The sequence below is a fragment of the Rhododendron vialii genome, chromosome 5a, assembly GCF_030253575.1.
Source record: "Rhododendron vialii isolate Sample 1 chromosome 5a, ASM3025357v1".
Lineage (NCBI taxonomy): Eukaryota > Viridiplantae > Streptophyta > Magnoliopsida > Ericales > Ericaceae > Rhododendron > Rhododendron vialii.
The window spans coordinates 14,982,931-14,998,169 of NC_080561.1; the positions used below are offsets into that span (position 1 = coordinate 14,982,931).

Consider the following 15,239-nt stretch of genomic DNA (forward strand, 5'->3'; position numbering starts at 1 on the left):
AATTACATCACCAAAATAAACGATGCGGCCACTAAATAATCCTCTAGATAACTCCAAAAATAACAACTTTTCAAGACCCTTCAAATGATTCTTAAGTACTCCGATTCAATATCCACTAATCTGGCCTTCACACCTGAAATAATTAAATAAATTATCCGAGAAGTCTATGATACAATAGAATAACAATGCTCATGGTCAAGTGGAATCAATAAACGATAACCGATCACCAAGTTGAAGCTAATAATCACAAGGAACCTCATACCATGCCCTCCTCAATACATGATCGGTGACCCTTCCCCAATACATTCCTCATCGAGTCACACCTGGACCCATTCAGGATATTGCACGGGCTATTGGTAAGGTCACTCGATCCTTGTACTAAACAGTTCTATAGTACTCAGCTAACAATATCATACTCAATAACAATTATTTCACTTTTCAACAATATTTTCCAAGATTGAACAAATATCACGAGATAATCAAAAGGAGTACAAAAATGAGAATTTGGAAAGGATTCCGGAAGTGAAAAGCATATTGTATACTCCTCGGATTACCTTAAATAAGATTGTGACTGTTGGATATGTGCGTTTTATCACCATAACAACCTGTTTGGCAGCCAGATTTGAAGGTGGATTTGCCAAGAGGGGGATTACATCTCCATTTGTCTCGTCATCTCAAGTCTTTGGAAGAGAAAATTGCAGCCGAATTTGGAAGGAGGATTTGAGGCGTCTGGACTACAAATCCACCTCTTCCGGATTAGGAAACGATAGGGGGTACCCTGTCGTCGGTGAAGCGGCCTCAGTGAATGATCGTTCTGCCCTTCCTTTTTCTACTCCATCACGCGTTGTGTCTATCTGAGAGCGAGAGAAGTACTATTCGTCGCCTGAGTCGTCGTCGTGATCGGAGTTTTGGATGCAGATTTGGGGGTGGTTTGATTGGATTGCCGAACCCACCATCGTTGTACCCATCATCCCTAGAGTGTTGTAACCATCATGGTCGGGGCCTCCATTGTTGCGGAGTGGTATCAAAGCTCCTCGTTCTGATCGATTAAATTAGGGTTGAAGAGAGGTAGAACCAGAGACAGAGGTGATTTGTTGGTGGTTCTAAGGTTTGAACTATACATGTGTATAGATATCTACACATCTATATTGTATTTACCAATTTACCTTATAACTATTACAAATTACAGTTTAGCCTAAATAAATATATCATATTTTTATGCTATTAACCCTTCATAATTCAAATAACTTTTCAAAATTACATTATGCACCAACTTATTGATATAGCATAAAATATCAAAACACAGCAAATTGGTCATATACATCTGTAACGACTCGAATTTTGACCCTAATTTTTATTTTCTTTTTCTTTTCTTTCCTTCTCAATAAAAATCTGTTCCAAATTTTATTTAGTTAAATTAACTAAATTAATACTCCCTCCGTTCCAAAATGACTGACCTTTTTGGGACTCCGTGTCATTTTCAAATGCTTATATCTTTCAATGTGAATGTCAAAAAATATGCAATATGGATCTTGTTTGATAGATTATAATTAGTTCTATTAAATAAGCTGTCCATTTTAAATTTAACAAATCTTTTGCTTGGTTGCAGAAGTTGGTCTTTGATTTTTGTGATTTCTTTTTTAATAAGATCTCTCTCTTGCTGTAAATCCTGTAAAGTAACTTCTTTATGAATTTTACTAAATCGTTCTATAGTATTATTAAGACTTACTATTAGTTTATTATATTGGGATTTTTTACCTTGTTGTACTAGAAGTTGTTTGAGTTTTTTAAGATATTGTTGTTTTAACTCAGAATTTTCTATTCTACTGATTAGATCAATTAATAATTCTTCTTTTGGTAATTCTTTGATAAGTACATTTATTTTTTTGCAGCAGTTATCAGTACATCCAATCTCAATTTGATCATTACTTGGGCTATCATCAATAGAATGGTATTCTGAAGATTTAACAATTTCTTCTTCATTGTCTGAATTACTTAGATTTTCCATCCTAAAAATTTCTAAAATCTGTTGTTTATCAGTATCAGATATATTAAGTTGACTGATTTTTGCTTTAACTTTACATTCATTTTTGTAATGTCCTTTTTTACCATAGTTATGACATGTAATATTACTTTTGTCATACTTTACATCACCGGTTGTATTTTTCTTTTTATTCTTTTGACCTTTAAGTTTTTTGTAATATTTATCTTTAGAGGATTGTGGTTTATTATTCTAGAATTACAGTTTAACCTCCAATTTTTTAAAAAATTACAGTTTGGCCTCCAAATTTTTTTAAAAAATTACAGTTTGGCCCCCTGCTGTGTCCCCATCAGTGTCCCCAGCGGTGTCCCCCATGAAAAATTCAAATTAAATTATGGGACACGCCACGTGGCGTGTCCCGTACGTGTCCCCGCGGTGTCCCCGTGTCCGACACTGCGATACCTCGACCTCTAAAGATGTCGGCGCTTCATAGCATAATATGGCTGTATTGTATAATTTTATAAAATCTTGAGGCTAAAACAGTTACACTTTTCTTCTTTCCAAACTCCAGGGATTTCACAGTGCAACTGCCGCTATTGATCCTGTTGCGGAACTTTTTGACTTGGAAGGCTGGTCGGATGTCTCCTTAAATGGGCTTTGGTTTCTGTGGATGGAAGAGGTGTCTAGCTGGCACAAAGGTTGAAATGGAGTTCCTTAGGCTTCTGTTGGCCAAATCTCCAATGCTGCATACCATGCATATCGAGCTGAAGTCAAAGGTGGCTGCTGAAAGATCGAGGATTCTGGAAGAGTTGACAGGATTTCGACGTGAGTCAGCTCGAGCAGTAATAATTGATATCTGAAAGTAATGGCATACGAAGACCAAGTTCAACAGCTTAACTCTTGGAGCTACTTTTGTTTTGGTTGGCTTTTATGGATTCTCGTGTTTAGCTGGATGTTTGCTGCTCACTTTTTGATCTAACTCTGGGTCTTGGTACTCTTTTGGAACCTTGCTTCTCATGGAAATTGTTTGCTAATGTAATGAAGGTCTTTTCAGTGCTTTATTTTCTGCAATTCTTATTCAAGTCTGTTTTTTGTTTCTTCCCAATCACATTTACTATTGCGATCCTGTACACAAACTAGAAGGATACAATTGAGGTCTGGCAATATGGCCCTACTCAATGAACACCCCATCCACCCCCCCCCCCCCCCCCCCCCCACAAACTTGAAGGATACAGTAGAGGTTAGTGGAGGATGTCATTGCCTCAAAAGTGTTGAGTAATCTGAGTTTTGAAGGAGTTGACATTACTTCAAGCAACTCCTTCTCTTCCGAAAGAGCTTACTTTTGATGGCATGAGCTTGTGAAGTTCCACAGCCCTCCAACAGCTGATTCGATACCATCCATACAAGCAGCGGATTCTACCCCCTGACTTGATTCATTGGAGATTGACGGGTGTGATCGCATTCTTTTGAAAGGGTAGCGGGTAAGACCTCACATGCCGTGAGTGGAATTAGTCCAAGGCACACTATCGTTGAGTAAGTAAGAGCCAATTAACATTATCTTTCTCGCTGGGAAAAGAGCTTATTAAGTCGGAAGTCGGTCCCTTCGACCCTTCGGGCTGGCTAGGATACCTTCAGTTAGTGAGCTTTTTGGAAAGGGGCTGGTTTGACTCTCGGACTCGGACTCTCTCGCGTGTGTGTGCACGTGAAGACACTCCTTCACTACGTTTAGTCGTTCCACGATTCGTCTCTCTTATCTTGATATTCCATCTACTTTTTTTCTTTTTGAACATGATATTCCTTGGATACTCACCGTATGGGAGACTAAATCCAAATGAGCTTCAAAAAAAAAAAAACCTTGATCCGAAGTTGAACGAATTTTTAATACTAAGTACAATTTTATAGAGCCCAGGAAGATATTTTTTCAAGTTTGATTTTAAAAAATCACTTTAATTTAAATGAAAATTTTAGTCGTCTCAATTTACTCAATTAAGAGAGTGTCATTAATTGGAGCTGCTCCCATCTTCACCATACCTCTCAAGATTCTACTACGTGGATTTCATACGACCTACATCGGTGAGCCAAATTTGTTCATCTCGCAGACCCGCAAAGAAAAAACATACTTGCATTAAAAAAAATTTGATTGATCGGACTTTGGGGTTTATGAACCTAGTTCGGTTTATTTCTGCTTGGCTAACTATTCGAGAGTTTAACAAGCTCGGTCAGGTAGCAGGTGTCTAGGGGGCAGCTCCCATGGTGGGAGCGCACCCCCGAAACCTATATAGTTGTACATTGGTGATGTAAACTCCAGGTTATAAATACTTATTTTACGCATCTGTCGATCAAAATCTCGCCCTCTCTTCATTGCAACATATGGAGTAGTAAACATTAGTATGAGCCATGAATGTACTCAACTGTACAATTTAAATCATGTGCTTTGTTGTTTGCTTTTTTTCTTGGGAGAATTTTTTATAAGTCCACTATAGCACTTTCCAAACCCACCTAGTCCACTTCTAAGTTTTATAACCCACTAAGTCCACTAATAATTTTAATGACAAAAATACCCCACCTAAGAAACAAGGGCCTTGTTTGGCTAACACGAAAATATATTTTTTCCAATTTTTTTTCGTTTTTGTTGCAATCAAGCCGCCGCTGCCACTGCCACCACCGTCGCCGCTGCATCACGCCACATATAACGTTATATGTGTAACAAAAAACGTATTTTTTTATTTTCTCGATTTTTTTATTGAACCCGCTACACTTAACATTTAACGTTATATATGTGACAAATTTCTCTTTTTATTTTTTCCTATTTTTCTTGTATTGATTTTTTAACGTTATATGAGTGATAAAAATTTCCTAACATACAAAATTATATGTATGGCAAAAATTTTCTAACATGCAACATTTCTTTTTGGCTTTTCTTATTTTTAGTCTTTAACGTTATATGCTGGTCCATACAAAACATATAACGTTATATGCTCCGTTATCTATCACTTATTAAATTGGTCCACGCAGCGGCCTCTTTGACTTGCTTCTGAAATATATGGATATATCCATATATTAGCTTATAAATAACGTTACACGGTACAAAAGGTATATAGAATATTTCTAATCTAGAATGTTATATATAACAATATAACGTTATATATTATTATATCTCTCTCTAACTAAGAATGTTTTAAAAAAATGACATTAAATAACAAAAACACACAAAAAAATATTTTTTGTGTGATACGAAAAACACAACCTGTTTCAACCTTATATGTCTAGCCCTAGAAAAAACACACATAACCTTATATACTTATTCAAAAAACTCCAAATATATCAAAAGCAAGTCGGAGAGGCCACTGGGCGGATCAAATCAATAAGTGATTGATGAAAAACACAAATATAATCTTATATATTTATTCAAAAAACTTCAGATCTCTAACCCTAGGAAAAGCACACATATAACCTTATGTATTTATTCAAAAACCTCCAAATCCGACCACTGAAAACCCCGTAACTGCTGCTGCCCTCAAACTCCTTAAATCGCCGCTGTCGTACAACCCCATTTGCCCACAAATGCCTACATCGTTGCTGCCGCACCGCCACTTTAGATCGCTACAAATCCTCACTACGGAAGCACCACCGCTATGATGCCCAAGAACCAACTCCACCGCTGCTCCACACCGTGCCTTAAAAAGGCCGATGCAAACCCCCAACCTTGTAACCTGAACATGCTTTTGTATTAGATGGGCTGAAAACAAAGAAAACAAAACCAAAAACCCTTCTAACATGGAGGAGCTTAGGCTTGATATTCTTTCTAGTGTTTCTCAAAAAACTTCTTTACCCTGAAAAGAAGCATCTGAAGATGGATCCCTCGTGAAATCCCAAGACGTGGATGCAGCAAATTGAGACGATGGATTGGGGAGATCGCGATCGCTCGCGAGACTCCACGCCCAGGAAGAGTTCCTCAGAGCCACTTCTCTTGCTGCAGAACGAACATTCAATTTAGAAGACTCCATGCCGACAACGAGAGAGAAAGAGGGGGGGCTCCAGATTTATTTTTGATCTAGGGTTTCTCTCTATATGATAGCTTATATAGGAGGACATTTTTGTCTTGATTTAATTTCTTTTTAAAAAGAAGTGGATTTAAGACCTTACTAAACTATATTAGTGGATTAGGAGGGTTACCAACATTAGAGGTGGACTAATTGGGTTACAAGTTCTCTATAGTGAACCCTAGACTAATTTTTTATTTTTTCTTATTGCGCTTCGCACAATTGGGTTTGTTGCGATTCAACCGATTTCTCAACATGAACATTGATAGATACATTAACTAAACGTGTCTTGTTTCACAAATTGGATGGTTAATTTAAAATTATATTTATTTATCATAATAATTTTTTTGATCTGGTATTGCTCATAATACAAAACAAGACATAAACAATATACTATGTCTATCAATGACCGACCAAGTTGATTTTCAACATAATTGCCTTTTCTGAATACTTTTAGCTAAATAAATTATTTAAATCACCACCACAAGCCTTGTCCTTAGCAGAGCCGCTCCCATCATTAAGGCCCCATTCTTCATAAATTTTTGGTCTGATATTTTTTTTCAATATTTTTTAGTTTTTGTAAATTTTTGTTTAGCTTTTTGTTATTATTTTTGGGATTAATCATTCATCTCGACGTGAGAAGTCTAAAAAAAATTATGATCAAAAAAAAAAAAAAGTTCATTGAAAACGAAAAAATATCAAATAGCTGATATTCTAATCTTTAGTGTCTGTCTTGTATGAATTTTTTCCTATTCTTTGAAGATCGCATCCATACTCACAGCAAAAGAAGATCGCATTGCAAAGAGATCAGCAGCAACAAGAAGCGAGCTCGTCAAACGATCACGCCGCATATTCCAGTGCATCTTACACTTGGGACAAATTCACAAAACACAAAAATTCCTAAACACATTTTTTTTTCCTAAACACATGTTACACGCACATATGAATGAAATATACAAATACATGTGGATGTATGTATTTATATGTATGGCGGCGGCAAATATGGAGGTTGAGGAGGGAGACGAGGGGAGCGGAGGGAGGAGAGAAGAGACGGTGGAGATTAGCAGTGAGAACTCGGGGCATGCAAGATCGAGGTCGGAGGAGTTGGATTTCGACGGCGGCGATGGGGAGGACGGCAATAAGAACAAGAAAATGAAGAGGAAAAAGTACCATAGGCATACTGCAGAGCAAATCAGAGAAATGGTACCGTGAGTTAATTTTAGAGAAATGGAAGCGTGAGAAGTGGAAGGCCGAGGCGTATATCGGGGGTATATTGAGCGGATTAATTAAAAAAAAGGTTGGACGGGATAGAGTTATTCAAATCACGTGGGGTCAATGTAGATTTTGCCTTTTAAGTTATCGAAAATGATATTGCTACCGACGGGGTAGGTAACGAAATCGTAGGGACGGTCGCGTCGGGCCGTCTCTGGCCACCAGACGGCCGATCCGAGACGTTCAAAAATTCTAAAAAAAAAAAACGAGGGGGCTTGCGCCGGAATCAAGCACCCTACGCACCTCGGATGCCGTTGAATCCCGCAATAACCCCCTCGTTTTTTTTTATAGAATTTTTGAACGATTCGGATCGGCTGTCCGGTGGCCGGAGACGACCCGACGCGGCCGTCCCTATGATTTCGGTACTGACGGGATCGGTACCAATAGCACTACTCATTTATTTGTCTTGTGTATTTTTTTTTTTTTCATTATTTCTCTTTGATCCAACAAACTCTTTCTTTGCTCCGTTAGCTTCTTCTATTCATCTTTTTTCCTTCATTAATAACATCAAAATAATCCCAACGAAAACGAAACCTAAAATTTACTACTATTTTTTTCCAACAAAAACTTTAAGGCTTGTTTGATAACGTGTGAGAGGTTGGGGATGATTTAGAGTGAGGAAGAGAATGTAATTGATAATGAGGAGCGATTAACACCAACGTTAGTAGTTTTGTCTCTTATTTAATTTACTTCAAATCGGAGAAAAAATATCATCATTACACCTTTCATATCAACTTTTACCTTAACTTTTCCTACTTACCATCTATGGAATGAAAACATCATCATTCCACATTTTCTCACAAACGTTTCAAAATAAAATCTATTTTTAGGGACAAAATAAAAAATGTATCAATTTTTACCCACTAACTTTATAAAATGAACACTTATTAAGAAACAACTCAAAATAAAATACTAGCCTCTAAAAAAAGGACGGAGTGACTACTATTTGTTAAGGTGGCGAAGGAAGGAAATTTGTGTGACAATATGCCAATTCACCTCTTAATCCCCCGGGCTGAACTACGAACCTCACCCTAATTGAGTTTCGCAATCCACCAAGTTGAGCCCCGTAGTCCAAAAAATGGCAACCAAACAGCTACTTTGTAACCCCACACCCGTAACAATCCCAACACATAGGGGCAATAAACGAGCCAAACAGATAGTTGATCAAGCTTAGTTTAATAACATAACGAGTTTCAAAAATATGTTCAAAGCCAAACACCAATCAATCTCGAGTAGCTTGAATTTTTTTATACATAAAAAACTGAACAAGCCGAGTAGTAACTTGGCTTGAAATCTTAACGAGCTTCAAAAAAATATTCAAGCTTTGTTTGTTTATATAACAAACCAATCTTGAACAAGTATTTAACGAACGAACACAAGCTCAGACTCACATACCTTGGTTCATTTAGTAGCCCTACCAATACACACCGAAACCATACATCCAAAACGTCGCCAGACAATAAACCCGAATATTTTAGCCCATTATAAATAAGGATAATGTTCACCGTCTTATCAAGAGTGAACATCACTCTACATATAAAAAGCTTGAAATAGATGGGAAATGAATTATTTCATTGTCTTCCTTTAGAGACATTCATAATTCACAAGTAGTCCTTTAGCAATGCAAAGACAGCTTTCGGAAGCAAATACACTCTGTATCAGCAACAAACGCAGTCAGCGATAAACTGCAATTCCAGGCTCCAGTCAAGACCTTTTATTTCTATACTAGTGTAAACACCATGTGCGCCACACGTGGTCTCATGCTCATTGTCACGTACACTTTTTAAATCATCATCCAATTTGAAGAATTTCTAAGTTTTTTCGATCCCTACACACGAACCCTGTAACAATCTTCTAGCTTCCATTGCCAAACCAATTCCTGGATGTTAAATGGAAATACAATTGTATTAAGACAAATTGCCAAGGTATTGGCGTGTTCAATACTCAGTGACTTAAGAGGAGTTATTAATGGAGGTTGCAGCCACTGCTTTGTGTCTGTTCGAATCCATAGCTCTGCATCCTTGCTTGTATCACCCAGGGGGAGTGAACGGAAATAAGCTGTTATTTCTAACAGGAAAATAGCTAGGTGTCGCATTTCCCATCTCAAAGCAATACAGAATAAAGCACGACATAACCAACTGATCAAAAGGAATCGTGAACCATTTGACCAACTCTAGCAATAATCAAGCACGACTTATTTTCTCACCAACCAAAAAAAAAAAAAAAAGAAGCATTCCATAAATGCAAAAACATAGTTGGCTAGTTTTGGGTCATAACATGGGGCGAACTATGCCCATAAACTGCAGAAAGACTATGAATCAAGCAACTGACTCTTGGCACTTACTGTGGGCCAAAACCTTTGTCAGTGGTTATGATACTGGAAGCTCGATAAAAGCCAAAAGAAGAAAGAACTCCAAATTAGCTTCTTCCGCCTCTGACCCATAAGACTGGTTAACAGAAAGCTTGAAAATAAATCTCAACGGGATTGTCTCACTGTCAAAGAGAATAACTGCAACTCTTTCCACCAATCCCTAGTTAACAAAAGGGTAAATTTGCTTTAGTAAAACTAATGGCACATCAACCCACTACAAATGGTTAACATGGCAAGAGTAATTTAGAGTGCTATTGTGCAAGTGGTTTTCGGTATCAGACACCACTACAATATTCAGTTATTCCTCAGATAAATGCGATCTTGAGACAAGTATACTTGAAACCCCCTTCCATGCCACCCTGGCACCCTCTATTCCCAACTATTGAAAAGGAAGAACAAAACAGACACTGAGGAGAAGAGAGGAGATGGAAAGTTCATTCAAGCGAGTAGAATTATCAAGTGCAGCTGTAAAACAGGCATTCACCTATAGAGGTTTGTCAACAAATGACAAATAGATCTTCTCAAAGAAACTGCAGAATCGAGCTGAAAATCAATAATTCTGTTTGAGCATTCTCCCATAATAAACCACAATGGGATATTATGACCACGCAGAGTCTGACGCAGATGTGATTATATTTAATACATTTTGCAGAACACAAGCTCGAGGAAGTAATGGAACTTAGCCACCTTCAGATGAGTGACGGCAGAATTAATGTATTCTCTAAGTTGAGGGTGGCAAGCCTTGTGAACCACCACATCCATACATCACCTCCTTTCAAATGCACCTACTCTCATCATTATTGAAGCAAGAATATACATATACACTTTGTGATTATTTTCTCAACTAAATTAACGAAAGACAAGTAAAAGAGAACAAATTAAGAATCTTTAAGAACCCTATTCCGGTTGTTTAGAATGAAAATAAGCTACCCTAAAACAGGAACTTTCTAGGTTTGAGGTCTACTTAAAAGGGGTTCAAAAAAACCCTCTTCATATGATACTTTGACACTCACACACATTCACATGCCTAGAACAGATCAGCTATAACCTTTCATTCATCTTTTTTTTTTTTTTTTTTTTTTTATCTAGGATAAAAAATTATTCAATTCAAGCAAATGCATGAGAAAAGGCATTGGAATAAGTTAGATGATCAACTGAAAGGATATACTCTTTTGAGAAAGACAATGGAAGTGATGGCAGCCTCCAAGAATTCCATTAGAATACGAGGCATCTGAGCCATAGTTTAGAGCGAGAATGACACACCTTTGAAGGTTAAACACATCGAAATTGTTGGCATTCGATCCTTGATCGTAAAAACATACAAGAAAATCCTATAAAGATGTTCAACCTTCAAATATGATCTTACCAATTTAATGTACGTTTTTTTACTTCTGCTTTAGTTAAAAAGTAGTATCAACATCCTCATTTTTTTGGACGTGATATTAAAATATTTTTCAAGGATCAAACAAAACTTTCCATTACACGCTAGAACATAAAAAAATATGTTCAAGGGTAAAAGCGTATCGTACCCCCCCCCCCCCCCCAAATTGGAGGCAAAATTGGAGGTAAAGAGACTTCAGTTCACTAAAGAGTTGACAAATGGAAGTATATACTTCCGAGTAATATTACACAGCATCCAAGGGAAATTATCTAGTACTTTTGCTTGTCAAACTAAAAAAGAGAAACATGAAAATTGGTGAATTATGTAAAAATAGCCACTGAAATCTTTTTTTTGTTTGTTTGTTTTTTGGTCAAACTGAGGCACTAAAATCACAACAGGAAAAGTTCCCAGGAAAACAGGTATATATTGCTCTAACAATAAACATCAGTGGCTATTGTTCTAGGAATCTAAAACAAAAAGAAAAAACCATTGAAATAGGGAGCAAAATAAAAAATGGAACTCATTGAAGGCTTAAAAGTGCACAAAAAAGAGCCAGGATTAAGAAACGAAAAGCTCATCCACAAAAGACACCTAATCTTCAAAAGTAGGTTTCTAACCAAAAGCACAAATGCAAAGCAGATCATCGAAAAATGCTCACCTTTTGTTGTACTTCCTTTTTCTTCGTCTCAATTGAAGCCTCAAAAGCTTCCTTCCAGTTTTTCTGCGACTGACCAAAGTCTCAATTCAAAGGTTTAATAAACTCTTTTGCATAGATAGTAAATAAAATACGAAACAATGACACAAAAATATTGCTAGGAATTCACTGCAACCACATCAATTACTATGGAGATTAAAAACCGGGAACCAAAATTGAGTTCTGTAAACTAAATCCCCAAGCAACAATAAAACATTAAATTTGAAAAAACACAAATGGAAAGCCCAAGCAAACGTAGTTGACAGCTGCACAAACCACTGATGGCAAACCAAAGCCTAAATATATTGCCCAAAAACTAATATACTAATCACCATTGGCTATTTGAGAAGGAATAAATGTTGGTCCCAAGTAACCACAACACAGGTCCATAACAATGCTAAGCACACTTTCGTTTTTGTCAAGGAAGCTCAGGTCCTGCACAGGGCTATCAGTTCAATTTCATCTTTACCTTGTGTTTGTAAATGTTTTCTGTTCCATGGGTGTAAATGCTGAGAGCATAGTATGTGGTGGTTGCGTTTTGTGTTTCGGGTTGTGGGTATACGATATATCCTGCATCCGGATGCACCTTCTTCGAACCCTGCCGGCTATGATGCACCGACACGGACACCGAAACCGACACCGGGACACGGGAATTCTAAAAAAATGGGGACACAGACACGGCGAGGGACACGCCACGTGTATGTTTATTTATTTATTTATATATATTTATATATATAAATAAATAAATAATTATAGTTTAGCACCCAAAAATTTTAAAAATATATAATTTGGCCTCAAATTTTTTATAAAAAAATTACAGTTTGACCCCCAAAATTTTCAAAAATTACAGTTTGGCCCCCAAAATTTTAAAAAAATTTCAGTTTGACCCCTGCCGTGTCCCCATCGGTGTCCCCGCCGTGTCCCCAGCGGTGTCCCGCCGTGTCCCCAGCCGTGTCCCCCTCAAAATTTAATATTAAAATATGGGACACGCCACGTGGCGTGTCCCGTACGTATCTCCGAGGTGTCCCCGTGTCCTGACACTGCGATACTTCGACCTTTAGAGGTGTCGGTGCTTCATAGCCTGCCAGCGACCACCTCCAGGAGGAGCAAGGCTTCCTCCACAATACTCACCTCCAGGAGGGGCAAGGCTTCCTCTACAATCATCACCTCCAACAGGAGCAAGGCCTCCTCCACAATACTCACCTCCAGGAGGAGTAAGGCTTCCTCCACGATTCTCAACTCCAGGAGGAGTAAGGCTTTCTCCATAACACTTGCCTCGAGGAGGAGCAAGGCTTCCTCCATGATACTCAGCTCCGGCAGAGCAAGGCTTCCTCCTCAAACCTTGCCTCTGCCAAAGTGAAGCTTCCTCCACAAATTATACATTCCGCCCAGGAGGAGACTTCCTCCACAAACTATGTCTTCGGAGGAGCAGTACCTCCTCCACGAACCTTGCCTCCGTCGAAGCAAGCTTCCTCCAGGAACTCTCCACCCATGGAGGAGTGAGGTCACCTCCGGGCACCTCACCTCCTACTTAATACTTTGAAGACTCCACAAATACTTGAAGGCGGCTTTATACACCATCCTAGGCCGGGAGCAGGGCCTAGGTACCTCGCTCGGGACCTAAGGAGGAATGTGGTTTGGAGGCTAGAGCAAAGGGTTTGTCAAGGAGGACGAGCTTGCCTCTGGCGAGCTCTAACTTGATTGGTCCTAGAGAGGGGGGGGGGGGGGGCATTGACCGCCATCTGACTTTCCGGAAGAAGTATCATACCTATCGCTTGGCACCTCGGAGCCCGTATCATACCTACTGCCTGACTTGGCAGATGATATTGGTCTCCATGTATCACCGAAATAGCTTCTGTTGGTTCCTTGATTATGAGCTCCAAGGCCTAACTTGGGACTAAAAGAGGAAAACATGTCAACCTCCACTATGCCCACCAATGGGGAGGAGCCACACACCTGGCTCTCTCATCTCCAAGGCCATATATAAGGAGAATTGACATTATAGTAAAGACAAGCATTCAACAAGTATTCAACAAGCATTCAATACACCTATCTACTCTCTGGTTAAGACCTCTCTCTCCACTGCCATCCCCCTCTCTCTCTAAGTCTGCCCCGAGCTCTCTCCTCCTCTACCTCCGGTGGTCTCGAGCACCATTGTAGCAACTGCCATATACCCAGAGGGTGACCTCAGGTACTCTTCCCACTCCTACATCCCACACAGTTTCGCTATATCTTGGGTTTAGTAGTTTATCTGCTTTGCACTCTATCGTTTTTGGAAGATAAGGGTGTGTCATCATGCAATTCGGCTATGGCTAGGACCCTTTTGTTTACGGTCTCTCTGTGCATAAGTTGTGTCAATGCAGCCAGACAGGCCAAGCAAAGTGAAAGCCCTATTGCCCACGGCCCCACGCTTAAAGACTCATTCCACAGAGAATAGGTTATCCGCACCAAATCACAACCATCTATTATTACAGGGTTAGCATCTATCAAGATCACAGTCGAAACGTAGCTGAAACTGAACATGCAAGCCCTAATTTCTACACACAAGATTTTCCACAAACACAAATAGAAAAACACAAATGCCAAATCCACAAGCAGAACCAACAACGAAGGGCAAAGATGAACACGCAATACATGGCACAGAAACCAGAAAGCTGAACAGAGACGCTAACCCAAATTGAAATCAATGTTCATAAATGCCCAAACCCCTAACCCAAAGATTGAGCCAACTCACTGCCAATCAAAGAGGAAGACGCACAACTGGTTAACCAAAAGCACCTGCACAACAGAGACGAAACGACCATAACAATTAAATACAAAAGATGCAGAAACCAGAAATTATGCACAAAAATAGCAGGAACTCCCCTATCTCCAAAATGCAGAGAGAGAATACACTCCAAAAGCGATGGCACACCTCTACTACCCCACGCCGTAGCTCAGTAACTATCAAATAGAGCCTGCAAAGCACAACTCTCAGTGCCTGATGTCTCCGGAGAGAGAGTCCTCCATGGATTTCTTTACGCTTACCACCAACGCAAGTACAGCTCATAACTCAAAGACCCCACAAAGAGCAAATCACAACATTGCCCCTCGACAACTCTCGACAAATGACAGCCAACAAAGGGGCATTTTTGGCAATCCTGGCCAAAAAGCGGCCGATGGCTTAGATTGCCGAATCTGCTTGTTATTAGTGTATAGATAATCCACTGAAATAATAAACTATATAGAAACGAGAGAGAGAGAGAGAGAGAGAGAGAGAGAGAGAGAGAGAGAGTGCCCAATTGCATTACAAGAACAATAGCTAGGAAAATAAAAAGAGAGAAGCCCAATTCATCTTATATTTCATATAAGATATAAGATAGTGAGAAAAAGCCCAATTGCATTACAAGAACAATAGCTAGGAAAATAAAAAGAGAGAAGCCCAATTCATCTTATATTTCATATAAGATATAAGATAGTGAGAAAAAGCCCAATTGCATTACAAGAACAATAGCTAG

The 15,239-nt window shown here is 38.8% G+C and overlaps 1 protein-coding gene across 2 annotated transcripts; it reads right to left on the reverse strand.

Annotated features, from left to right (window-relative positions):
• Nucleotides 1-9,182: 9,182 nt before the first annotated feature.
• LOC131327168 (uncharacterized) lies at nucleotides 9,183-14,992 on the reverse strand. 2 transcript variants are annotated; one of them, XR_009200214.1, is made up of 5 exons: nucleotides 14,657-14,992; nucleotides 14,477-14,520; nucleotides 11,707-11,775; nucleotides 10,152-10,439; nucleotides 9,183-9,827 (listed from the first exon to the last, which is right to left on the reverse strand). XR_009200214.1 is itself a non-coding variant. In XM_058360190.1 (4 exons), exons 1-4 carry the CDS (start codon nucleotides 14,789-14,791, stop codon nucleotides 9,773-9,775), a joined length of 303 nt encoding a protein of 100 aa, XP_058216173.1. In that variant the 5' UTR covers nucleotides 14,792-14,991; the 3' UTR covers nucleotides 9,183-9,772. The 2 variants fall into 2 exon arrangements, 1 of the variants encoding a protein (XP_058216173.1); XM_058360190.1 differs by lacking the exon at nucleotides 10,152-10,439 and having other exon boundaries at nucleotides 14,657-14,991.
• Nucleotides 14,993-15,239: the final 247 nt, after the last annotated feature.

Coding starts and splice junctions, on each gene's coding strand:
- LOC131327168 (XM_058360190.1), bottom strand. CDS start 14,791: ATGAGCTGTACTTGCGTTGGTGGTAAGCGTAAAGAAATCCATGGAGGA. Junction 14,521..14,656: donor TACGGCGTGGGGTAGTAGAG/GTGTGCCATCGC, acceptor TCTGTTGTGCAG/GTGCTTTTGGTTAACCAGTT. Junction 9,828..11,706: donor AAAAGGAAGTACAACAAAAG/GTGAGCATTTTT, acceptor TTTGTTAACTAG/GGATTGGTGGAAAGAGTTGC.